The following is a 12,640-nucleotide window of genomic DNA, read 5'->3' on the forward strand; positions in this document are numbered from 1 at the left end:
CAGACCAGCCTGCGCATCCGCGCAGTCTGGTCAGGCTCCATGCTGTTCGCTTTTAAAGCCTATTGGAATTGGAGAAACTGTTAGCGAACAGCATGGATCCTGACCAGACTGTGCGGATGCGCAGGCTGGTCTGGATCCATGCTGGTCGCACACCCACTATGTTGGTTTTCCCATGGCACGGCTCATATTATGTTATGTCTGACAACCCTCGTGGGTATCTTAATTGCACCTTTAAAAAATGTTATCTGTCCCTAATTTCCAGTTATTGCGCCATGTCGTAATTTCCATCTTCATATATCTGAACAAAACTTAAAAATCTAGGAAAATTGCAAAAACTCAATGGGGATAACCCTGTGGCCGCCCAATGACATGGTCAAGAGATATCATTTTATTCATTTTTGAGTTCGATCCTTGGGCAGGGCGTATGTTCTCCGTGACTATTTGATAAACGACATTGTGTCTGAAATCATTAGTCCTCCGCCTCTGATTCATGTGGGGAAGTTGGCAATTACTTGCGAAGAACAGGTTTGTACTGGTACAGAATCCAGGAACACTGGTTAGGTTAACTGCCCGCCGTTACATGACTGAAATACTGTTTAAAAACGGCGTTAAACCAAAAACAAACAAATAAACAGTTCAAAGCCATGAGGTAGTATCTCGTTCTCTCACGATAATATCTTGTAACCATGCGACATTATCTCATAACCAAGCAATAGTATCTCATAACCATGTGCCATTATCTCATAACCAAGCTATAGTATCTGGTAACCACACAACATTATCTCATAACCAAGCTATAGTATCTCGTAACCATGTGATAGAGTCTTGTTCTAATTACTTAACTCCTACCCAGATGACAGTATCTCTTTCATAACGACATAATCATCCAGTGAGGATTTAGTGTCCTTATACACAATTTAGTGTCCTTACACACTTCCCCTTCCAGACCTTCCACAAAGTGACAAAGGTGTATGATGATTAAAGAGAAAATGTGGCCTATAAATATTAACAAGGTTTTTCTATAATTTGACCTATTGACCTAGTTTTACATCTCGAGTAACTTTGTTTTGAACTTGACAAAGATTCACAGAGACAAACACTCTGACAAAGTTTTATGAAGATGAGGTATAATACAGTTTTGGTCAAGTGACTGGACTTTTAATTGAGAGTAACATTCTGAATAAGTTTAAGACAGAGCCAGAATTGTGACCTCTAGAGTATTAACAGTCAAACTGTTGTTGAAGGACACGGTGATCATGACAGCTCACATTGAGAGTAACATTCTGAATCAGTTTAAGACAGAGCCAGAATTGTGACCTCTAGAGTATTAACAGTCAAACTGTTGTTGAAGGACACGGTGATCATGACAGCTCACATTGAGAGTAACATTCTGAATCAGTTTAAGACAGAGCCAGAATTGTGACCTCTAGAGTATTAACTTTCAAACTGTTGTTGACGGACGCGGTGATCATGACAGCTCACATTGAGCACTTTGTGCTCAGGTGAGCTGAAAGCACACACTTTCCCTCGGAGCTTCAAATGATATGTGGAGATACTTTTTAACAGAAAAATATGCATCTTCTTTGTAACATGTACTTTTAAACTTAAGCCCTTTTATATGGCTCGGTATGAAAATATCAAATCTAATACTAAATTAATACATGTATATAATATATATAATATAAAAGCATCAATATTCCACAACTGGCCTGTTAATTATTGTGCCTTATCATACTTACATACTTAAAGTTACAGTAGGTTTCACTATAAACACGCATTTTCTATGTGTGTGGAGTAAAATAGAAAAAATATCTCTAACGTGAAATCTCTTCAACTTACTGCGTTTCATTAATTAGCAGTTAAAATTTGCAAATTCATGAGTTTATAATGTCATACATTTGGAACACATATATGGCATCTAATACAAGTTTATCTTTAATCTACACAGTGGCTAATGCAACTTTTTCACTGGGGAACGATTTGTCGTCTGCTTCCGTTTGAGTTTCCGATGTGAGTTTCACATCAGCCTCATCTTGAACTGTAGTGCCATTTTTGTTTGCCTTTTCCTCATCCTCTTCTCCTTTATTCTTATTGCAAAACTTGTGATAGAGCAAATAGAAAATTGTTATTATAAATGGAGGAAGCGGTGTCATGACTGCAGACGCCACTGGTGCTACTGCGGCGATGTCACCTGTCGGGGCTGGGAACGAATTTATGAGCAGAATGTAGGCAATGCTCGTGTTCTGCATTCCAGTTTCGAGTATAATAGTTTTTATACATTTCCATGGTTGCCGAAAAATGGTAGCTACCAGCCCACCACTTACGTAACCTATATAGGGCAACAAACACCCTGCCAGAATCACATTTGGCTTAAACAAACGGAAAATATACAAGTTTGAATACACTCCAACTGCTAGTAAAATGATGATCATTATAACAGTAACAGGCTTCAAGACTCTCTGGATTTTGTCTGCAACTTTTGGGAATTTCTGTCGCAGAAACAGTCCGACTACGAGTGGTGTGATGAGGATAGATAATGATACTGCTACCATCTCAAACGGTATGCTTAAACCACCAGCTTCGGAGAAGGTTGTTCCCAGTGTGTAGATCCAAAGTGGCAGCATCGCTGAAGGAAAAAAATGTATGTCATCGTTAATACATGAATTGACAGGAAAGACGACACAGTGTAAACTAGGGTTTTTTTTTTTCTTTCTTTTTTTTTTGACATATGGCTTGAAATATTTATATACTGTATTGATGATAATTTTTATAATTCATTATTGTATTCTTGTTGACATGTGTTGCAATGGAGATAAATGGTCATTGCTCATTGTTAAAGGTTATGAACATATGAGCCCCGCCATGAGAAAACCAGCATAGTGGCTTTGCGACCAGCATGGATCCAGACCAGCCTGCACATCGGTGCAGTCTGGTCAGGATCCATGCTGTTCGCTAACAGTTTCTCTAATTTCAAAAGACTTTGAAAGCGAACAGCTATTTTGATGGTTTAGCCAAATGCGCGGATGCGCAGGCTGGTCCGGATCCATGCTGGTTGCAAAGCCACTATGTTGGTTTTCTCATGGCGGTTCATATATTATATATAAGTCAAATGCGTATATCTAAATGTTTGTAAAATATTAACATTAATATTGTCACAATTCATCAGTACTCTAACATCTGTCACACTTCTAAATGCAATCGTAACAATATAAATATAAATGACAGGCAGCCTACACCTGGTGCATGCAAATCAATATTAAACACAGAAAACTCAGAATATATCACAATCTGATTATATTGAAATATATACAATATATTGAAAACTATATAAATTTTGGAAAGGACTTGTTTTATTATAGATAAAAATGAATTGCCGTAATGTTTCAATATATACCCGAATATCAGTGCCAATGATGTGGGGATGGGGGGTAGAGGGGACTGTACCAAGGGCTCAGAGTCATGGTTAGTTTAAAATATTTACAGTCAGTACTATAATCGGAGCTATCACGGTTGCATACCCAAAGCCAGGACTGTGCTCCATGCTACTATGGTTACACACTTAAAATCAATAGGATAGATAATCGGAGCTATCATGGCCACCTTCCTAAATCTGCTCTGTACTAAGTACTATCATGATTGAATACTAAAACACAGAACTTTACTTAGTGCTGTCATGGTTACATACCTTAAGCCGGGACTGCAGTTGGTGATATTATGGCTGCATAGCTAGAAGTCAGGACTGTAGTCAGGGTACCTAAAGTCAGGACTATAGTCAGTGATGTTATGGTTACATACCTAAGCCAAGACTGTACTAGGTGATGGCATGGTTTCATACCTAAAGCCAGGACTGTACTAGGTGATGGCATGGTTTCATACCTAAAGCCAGGACTGTAGTCAGTGATGTTATGGCTACATAGCTAGAAGTCAGGACTGTAGTCAGTGTTGTTATGGTTACATACCTAAAGCTAGGACTGTAGTCAGTGATATTATGGCTACATAGCTAGAAGTCAAGACTGTAGTCAGTGCTGTTATATACCTAAAGCCAGGACTGTACTCTGTGCTGTGATGGTTTCATGCCAGGACTGTAGTCTATGTTGTTATGGTTACAAATCCAAAATCAGAACTGCACTCAGTGCGTTCATTTCTAAAGACCTAAAGCCAGGACTGTACTCAGTGCTGTCATGGTTACGTACCTAAGGCCAGGACTAAATTCAATGGTGTCACGGTTACATACCTAAAGCCAGGACTGTAGTCAGTGATGTTATGGCTACATAGCTAGAAGTCAGGATTGTAGTCAATGCTGTCATGGTTACATATCCAAACTAAACTCAGTACTGTCATGGTTACATACCTAAAGCCAAGGCTGTACTCAGTGATGTTATGGCTACATACCTAAAGCCAGGATTGCACTCGGTTCATTTCTAAAGACAGGACTATACTTAGTGCTGTCATGGTTACATACATATAACCATGACTGTACTGTCATGGTTATATACCTAAAGCCAGGACTGTACTCAGTGCTGTCATGGTTACATACCTAAAACCAAGACTGTATTCAGTGCTATTATGGTTACCCACCTAAATCCAAATGGTTACATACCTAAAGCCAAGACTGTACTCAGTGCTGTCATGGTTACATACCTAAAACCAAGACTGTATTCAGTGCTATTATGGTTACCCACCTAAATCCAAATGGTTACATACCTAAAGCCAAGACTGTACTCAGTGCTGTCATGGTTACATACCTAAAACCAAGACTGTATTCAGTGCTATTATAGTTACCCACCTAAATCCAAATGGTTACATACCTAAAGCCAAGACTGTACTCAGTGCTGTCATGGTTACATACCTAAAACCAAGACTGTATTCAGTGCTATTATGGTTACCCACCTAAATCCAAATGGTTACATACCTAAAGCCAAGACTGTACTCAGAGCTATTATAGTTACATACCTAAAGCCAAGACTATACTTGGTGCTGTCATGGTTACATACCTAAAACCAAGACTGTATTTAGTGCTATTATGGTTAACCACCTAAATCCAAATGGTTACATACCTAAAGCCAAGACTGTACTCAGTGCTGTCATGGTTACATACCTAAAACCAAGACTGTAATGAGTGCTATTATGGTTACCCACCTAAATCCAAATTGATACATACCTCAAGCCAAGACTGTACTCAGTGCTATTATGGTTACATACGCAAAGCCAAGACTGTACTCAGTACTGTCATGGCTACATACCTAAAGCAAAGACTGTACTCAGTGCATATGTATTAATAAAGCCAGACTGTACTCAGTGCTATATGTTTCATACCTAAAGCAAAGACTGTACTCAGTGCTATTATGGTTATATACCTAAAGCCAAGACTATACTCAGTGCTGTCATGGTTGCATACCTAAAACCAAGACTGTATCAGGCTATTATGGTTACCCACTAATCAAATGGTTACTACCTAAGCAAGACTGTACTCAGTGCTGTCATGGTTACATACCTAAAACCAAGACTGTATTGAGTGCTATTATGGTTACCCACCTAAATCCAAATGGTTACATACCTAAAGCCAAGACTGTACTCAGTGCTATTATGTTACATACATAAAGCCAAGACTGTACTCAGTACTGTCATGGCTACATACCTAAAGCAAAGTGCTATTATCTATCTTCCGTTGACGTCAAACCCGTTGTGGAATGTAGACATTTCGTGCAATCAAAGAAGAATATAGCTATATGTACACGTAAGCAAGACTGTACTCAGTAATCATGCTATCCTAAAGCAAACTGTACTGTGTAACACCAGACACTCTGCTTACAATTCATACAAAGCAAGACGTATATGTTATTATGGTTACATACGTAAAGCCAAGACTGTACTCAGTACTGTCATGGCTGCATACCTAAAGCGAAGACTGTACTCGGTGCTTAACACCAAGACTACTCAGTGCTTTTATAATTACATACCTAAAGCCAAGACTGTACTCAGTGTTATTATGGTTACATACCTAAAGCCAAGACTGTACTCAGTACTGTCATGGCTACATACCTAAAGCAAAGACTGTACTCAGTGCTATCATCTATCTTCCGTTGACGTCAAACCCATTGTGGGAATGTAGACATTTTGCGTGTCAAAATCAAAAAGAGAAAGAATATAGCTAATATGGTTACATACGTAAAGCCAAGGCTGTACTCAGTACTGTCATGGCTGCATACCTAAAGCGAAGACTGTACTCGGTGCTTAACGCCAAGACCTCTCAGTGCTAATATGGTTACATACCTAAAGCCAAGACTGTACTCAGTGCTTTTATAATTACATACCTCAAGCCAAGACTGTATTCAGTGCTATTATGGTTACATACCGGTACCTAAGTCCAAGACTGTACTCAGCGCTATTATGGTTACATACCTAAAGCAAAGACTGTACTCAGTTTTATTATGGTTACATACCTAAAGCCAAGACTGTACTCAGTGCTATTATGGTTACATACCTAAAGCCAAGACTACTCAGTGCTATTACGGTTACATAACTAAAGCCAATATTGTACACAGTGCTGTCACGGTTACATACCTAAAGCCAAGACTGTACTCAGTGCTGTCATGGTGATGGATAGAGATAGATCTCCCTTTAGAAGATATGAATACATGTTGCTTGCCCCGCCCCCGGGACAACATCCTGCAACAAATATCCCCAATGACACGGCTGCAATGTCTATTCGGACGGCCTTCGCTATTGCAAATGCAATCTGAAAGTTAATAATAAGTACTATAATACACATAAACCTTGCTTATATGTACATATCATATGTAAATCTTTTTAGTTTTAATGAGTTTTAACACGGCTTACTGACCAAAATGTCACCTGAACGACAAGAACATAACACATATTTTCATAGGAGAACATATTATTCATTGTTCAAAACTTTTACATTTGGCATTGTTAACCATATTTAGTTTATTGACAACGGTTATACTCTAACGCCAAAATTTTTTAAATTTACTATCATTTTTTTTCTGTGAAGTGTATGAATATCTTGTCCGTGGGATGAAGTTTTAAGTTTATATATTTGACTAAAGCATTCTGATACGTACATCTGGCTATAAAGTATATACGGTAAATTGTTAAATAATAAAAGTTAACTACGGATCTTAAATTTCTATTTACGTAACTGGTCTACCGTGAAAGAGGCAAAACTGCAGCTGAAAAGACATATCGAGGTTTGAACGCAATACTGGTGTAACTTTATTAGATAAAAAAAAGGACTTGCGACAATATTGAGTTCAACCCTCGATTTGGTTTAATATTACAGATTTTCCTGATAAGATTTTTATAATTTGCATTTTGTAGGTCGTTATGGTACATTTCTTTATAAAGAACGACAGTCCTGCATTTTAACCACACATCACACTAGAAGATAGTGTTTCTATATCTTGCACAGAACACGTTTGTTTCGGGCTTGTCGTCGTTTTTCAACAGCATTTCAGCTGGTTATACATGTAACGACGGGCAGTCAACGCTGGATTCTGTACCAGTACAAATCTGTTCTCCGCTAGTAACTTCCCCACATGACTCGCAGGTGGAGGACGAATGATTTTAGACACAAATGTCTTTAATCAAACTGTCACGGAGAAAATAAGCCTCGCCCGGGGAACGCTCACGAACCCGCGATCTGTAGATCTGCGTTGTCGTTACTGAGCTTAGTGGCCGGGAAATATTTCAGCTAAAATGTTACTGAGATGTACTCCATGCTTCGAGATAAGAAGCTATAATCGTCATTCCAGTCGTCTATACATGTTTTAAATGCATATTGAACAACATAACAGAAATAGTGCGAAACTTACCAGTGGCATGAGTATATATTGGCATGCTAGTCCAATTCCTGGGGCCACAGGGCGCCATAGGTTTTCCTTGACCACGCCGAGGTCTAGCTTACAACCGAACCCTGTCGCGGTAAAGATCTGGACACCGTAAATTGCTACGCGGAACAATCTATCTACCAGTCGTACCTTACGTATAACGTTGATTTTATACGTTAACGTATTCCCAGACTGCACAGGATCTACGATTACAAATGTAGCGTTTGTTTCGTTTTTCGAAACCAGGTCATCAATATCGCTGTATGATTTTTGGTGCTTGGGGTCTTTGCTGACTGTCAGAAGAGAAAATTCTACGGTCCCTTGACCTATAATACCACTACGTAACTTAACATTAACTTGACCCTGAGCAACGAAAATTTTCCAATCCGGAATTGTTGTGTTACCAGTTAACGGTGACGGCGTGGAATATACGTCACGTAAGTTTTTCTCTACGGCGTCTTCACAAGAAATTGGGAACAAACGTTGGCCATTAACTTGGAGATTGTCTTCATGGTACGCAGACACCTTCAGCAGCATAGAAATATTCCTGTTAATGCATATGATGGAAAAATCAAACGATGTTGTAATTTCACTGTCCATCAGAACTTCAATTTTTGGTTGTAAGGAAGAATTGATCATATAAAACGCCAAGAGCGGATCACCTTTGTTGGACCTGACCCGTACAGGAATCACTTTTAGAAATGGTCCAACGGAAAACTGTGCACCTGTTATTTCGGACAACGGCGTGACCGTTGGTGCCGTGCTCGAGCCTGTTCCGAGTACAGGACTTGCGAAAACGTACAAAACAAAAACTGAGGCTAAGAATAATCCAAAATATGCTTCCATGTTGCTTTCTCCTTTATCTCACAAAATATTTTTTTTAAACTACTTTTTATATCAGCGTTGGTAATAGCTTTTGAAACTGAATCCCACTATAAACATTTTCATTGAAAAGACGATGGGGCACTTTTTGTATTTTTAATCACATTTTTGAGATTTAAGACTAGATAATAAATGTGTAATCCGAGCAAGGTAAATACTTTTCTCACAAACTGTCAACGTCTTTGGTTGATCTTATAGAGCTTTATAAAGTCACTGAACAAATAAAATATTAGCCAACATGTCCGAGCATGCCCGGAAGGTCCGCATTGTAATGCTTCGTTTTTCAAGTGTTATGAGTTGTATTGGTTCTTCCAAATATATATATGAAGGCTTAATGTAGCTACAGAATAAAAAAGAAAATAAATGCTAGAAAATTTAAACAATTCGTCTTTGTACTGTTCGGAAAGCGCAAGAAAATTGACGATTCGGTTTACTGCGGACGTTTATTCTATGTCGGACACTTAATCTGACTGTTTGCACTATCAACTTAAGTAAATGTATTGAACTAGTTTAAACCTACAATCTTAAACCTGTGATAGTAAAATAATTACATCATGTTATCTAATGCCTTAATACTGGAGTTTCTACTATGCAAGTAATAATCTATACTTAATTCTTAAACCGAACTAAAAAAAAAGAAAAGAAACATTATTTGATCAAATGTGCATTCAAATCAAATTTACTACGGCTTCACAGTTTGCTATTCGAGTGCATAACCGGTCTCGAGAAAGATAAACAACGCGGTCGGACCGCGACTGAAGATTGTTATGCAGCCTTTGCTAAAGTTTGCGTATAACTGAAGGTCACCAGGTCATTGGCAGCTTAACTGAGGTACACACAATATCCGTACAATACAGACAAAATGGTAGTCCAGCGAAAATTTTAATACCTGTAATACACGAGAAGCCAATGTGTTTTTAGATTTTTCCGGCTTATGACACAGTAGTCTATGAAGGACACCAAAAATTCTTTAAAAGCATAAGCATTTTTTTAATGATGGCAATGCTAGTTCACCATACTTCATGTTATTGATAGTAGGCTGACCAGCTGACCACAAGGTTACTCTATTTACTCAGTCCAAAACCAGTAGGGCATGTGTTTTGCATACATTCTCTGCATGGCACAGTGGATGCTAATTAACTGTTGTGCGCATTTTTCAACAAGAAATTCGGGAGTCAGTTTACTTGCAGTATAGGATATTTAAAAAAAAAATAAAAAAAAAACTATTGTGAATGAGGACGGACTAAACTACCTATAGCAAGTGTTTTCAAATATTTATTGTGGATATATAAACAAACGAAAAACAGTAAACAAGTTTTTTTTATACTTTATGTTAAACCAAATCGTCATGCTTCGATCATTTGCTGTAGTATTAACACTCATCTTTATCATTTGTTTTACACGTGTTAAAAGTTCGCAGTATGGTGGTCTATTCGAGCCATACCACGGAACACAACCGGACAATTTTAACAAAAGTGATGAACACGGAAACAAGTCAAGCAATTCCATTTTAATGGCTGTTCAGACAATCACAGAAGATAGTCAGGTACGAGTATTTATGGAAGACATAACTGTTAAACAATTTGTTGTATCAGTAATGTGTTTTCACGGACACGATCTGGTGATCAATGTTTCATCTACTGAAAACACCGAAGTTTTACGCATTATTGGAAATGCAAGTTTAACACTTAAATGTGAACAAAATGAAAGAAACGGAACATTCGTCGTGCAGTCATTGAAAATGGAAAACGAAACCAGTTCTCGTGATATTGGACTGACTGTCATTCAGCAAGAAATAAATATAACACTAAAAAGTGGCATGATTGGCATAAGTAGCATATTATTCAAATTGACTGATCTTGACATTAGTAATACATTTCAAACAAACACAAGTGAAAAGTTGAATGTATGTGTGGTTCGATATATGACTGTAATCGACATTATTTTTCTTATTACTGTGTACATCCTCGAAATCCTTGAGATGTTGACCTTTGGCACTCAGCTTGACCTTGACGTTGTCAAGGACACACTTAAAAAGCCGATACAGCCATTGATCGGCCTCATGTGTCAGTATCTCGGAATGCCTCTTGTAAGTATATCAATTTTATATTTTAAACTAGAAGAGCTTTTGTTGGAGACTTTTTGTCATCAAACATTTGATACAATGTTTCTATATGCTTTTACGACATTCACAAAAGAATAAGAATTGCGACCATGTTGATTTTATCTATTGATTACCATCGCAACAAGATAGTTCATATCCATGACTCTAGTTACCTCCCCTGACCTGTCTGATATAAGACGACGAGTTGGTAAACTTAAGGTTTTCGAAAACATAATTGAAATGCAGGGATTTTTTATCGAAAGACCAAGGATAAAAGCACAAGAGGATCAGCCTAATTCAAAGAATGCAGCTGTTCATACAGCAGCCAACAAGGAAGCATGTGGACGTGGAAATGTATACACAACGTCTGAGTACATGTACACATTGACGCGATTTCAGTGTAAAAACTCCAGTTTTCTTATATGCGTGTTTTTAGATCGAAATTTCTATGAGTTGCTTTGTTTAGCTGTCTTAAGTTGTTCGTATTTCAGATTTCGTTTGCAATTGCTAAAGCAGTGGCCTCCGACTCACTGACTGCAGTTGGTATATTTGTAGCCGGTGTGTGTCCAGGGGGCGGTTCCAGCAACATCTATACATATCTACTGGACGGGGATCTGTCATTGTCAATCACCATGACGACTATAAGTACATTGCTTTCATTAGGTGAGTATTTTCTTTACCGCTACGCAACGATTTGTAGGGTTAGTGCATGTGCGCACAGGGAGGAGCTTTACTAGAGTCACTATGTAACGTAGATCTATGTACGTCCAGAATAATTAAGACGCGACTTAAAATAACTTGACAGAATCATGAGAATGATGCACAACAATGAAAGGACGTGCTGAGCAGAGGAACCATAACTCTACCTTAAGTAATTTTACAATTATCTCCCTTCTTGTACTTACTTTTTCACATGTTTAAGTTTGATCTTTAATTCTTAAATTTCATTATAACTTGAGACAGTTTAAAACATACTGAGTTTTGTTTCCTTTCAGCAATGCTTCCCCTGTGGCTGTACACATTAGGAAGTGTGTTTCTAGAGGCAAACAATCTAAATATCCCCTACACAGACATCGTGGTCACCTTATCTATAATTCTTATACCTTTGTCGGTTGGACTTTTTATCAGAATCAAATTCCCAAAAGTGACAGGTATGATAGAAAAAGGTATGGCAGTCGTGCTTACAATACTGGCGCTTATTTTGATAACAACGGGAGTTATTTCAAGTTTGTATCTATTTAAAATGTTTAATTTAAAAATTATAGCAGTTGGCTGTATTTTGCCCTATGTAGGATTCTGCCTCGGTGCCGTTATGTCTTTTATTTTCAAACAGCCAAGGAAAAGTATAAAAACTATCGCCATAGAAACAGGAATGCAAAATACAGCAATTGCTATGATCTTGTTGCTGAATTCATTTCCGGAACCGCTTGGTGATATTGCTACTGTGGCGCCAGTCTCGGCGGAAGTGATGTCACCGATTCCGCCATTTTTAGCATCGATTGTTTACTGATCTGAATCGTGCTGTAGAAATAGAAAAGTGAGCAGACAGAATAACAGGAAGTTTATTCAAAACAGAAAGAATTGGAGACAGAAGTCAACAAAAACGTCAAAGACAGTACGGCTGATCGTGAATTTAGTGGAAACGTGACAGGCAATAGCTGAAATAGGAAAAGGTCCTATCTAGAAAATCATCCGAGCACACAATACTTAATAGGAAAGGACAGACCGTCGATGATTGAATCTAAATAAGAAATGTTTAAGAAAATGTATGATGAAAAATCATCTGATACATACAAGTATCAAC

General features: G+C 38.0%; 2 protein-coding genes across 2 annotated transcripts; one reads left to right on the forward strand and one right to left on the reverse strand.

Annotated features, from left to right (window-relative positions):
* Positions 1-1,649: 1,649 nt before the first annotated feature.
* On the reverse strand, positions 1,650-9,133 carry LOC123549642 (ileal sodium/bile acid cotransporter-like). The gene is made up of 3 exons (XM_045337894.2): positions 7,836-9,133; positions 6,565-6,739; positions 1,650-2,626 (listed from the first exon to the last, which is right to left on the reverse strand). Exons 1-3 carry the CDS (start codon positions 8,694-8,696, stop codon positions 1,941-1,943), a joined length of 1,722 nt encoding a protein of 573 aa, XP_045193829.2. The 5' UTR covers positions 8,697-9,133; the 3' UTR covers positions 1,650-1,940.
* Positions 9,134-10,080: 947 nt separating this feature from the next.
* LOC123550670 (ileal sodium/bile acid cotransporter-like) lies at positions 10,081-12,346 on the forward strand. Its single transcript, XM_045339095.2, has 3 exons — positions 10,081-10,278; positions 11,328-11,499; positions 11,832-12,346. The coding sequence occupies exons 1-3, from the start codon at positions 10,081-10,083 to the stop codon at positions 12,344-12,346; spliced, it is 885 nt and encodes a 294-aa protein (XP_045195030.2).
* Positions 12,347-12,640: the final 294 nt, after the last annotated feature.

The sequence above is a fragment of the Mercenaria mercenaria genome, chromosome 6, assembly GCF_021730395.1.
Source record: "Mercenaria mercenaria strain notata chromosome 6, MADL_Memer_1, whole genome shotgun sequence".
Taxonomy (NCBI): domain Eukaryota; kingdom Metazoa; phylum Mollusca; class Bivalvia; order Venerida; family Veneridae; genus Mercenaria; species Mercenaria mercenaria.

Excerpts from the sequence above, each read along its gene's own strand:
- LOC123549642 (XM_045337894.2), bottom strand. The coding sequence starts at position 8,696 with ATGGAAGCATATTTTGGATTATTCTTAGCCTCAGTTTTTGTTTTGTAC. Across the intron at positions 6,740-7,835 it reads AATATATACTCATGCCACTG|ATTGCATTTGCAATAGCGAA; the intron begins GTAAGTTTCGCA and ends ATTAACTTTCAG. Across the intron at positions 2,627-6,564 it reads GAGTACAGTCTTGGCTTTAG|CGATGCTGCCACTTTGGATC; the intron begins GTATGTAACCGT and ends TTTTTCCTTCAG.
- LOC123550670 (XM_045339095.2), top strand. The coding sequence starts at position 10,081 with ATGCTTCGATCATTTGCTGTAGTATTAACACTCATCTTTATCATTTGT. Across the intron at positions 10,279-11,327 it reads CAATCACAGAAGATAGTCAG|ATTTCGTTTGCAATTGCTAA; the intron begins GTACGAGTATTT and ends TTCGTATTTCAG. Across the intron at positions 11,500-11,831 it reads AAGTACATTGCTTTCATTAG|CAATGCTTCCCCTGTGGCTG; the intron begins GTGAGTATTTTC and ends GTTTCCTTTCAG.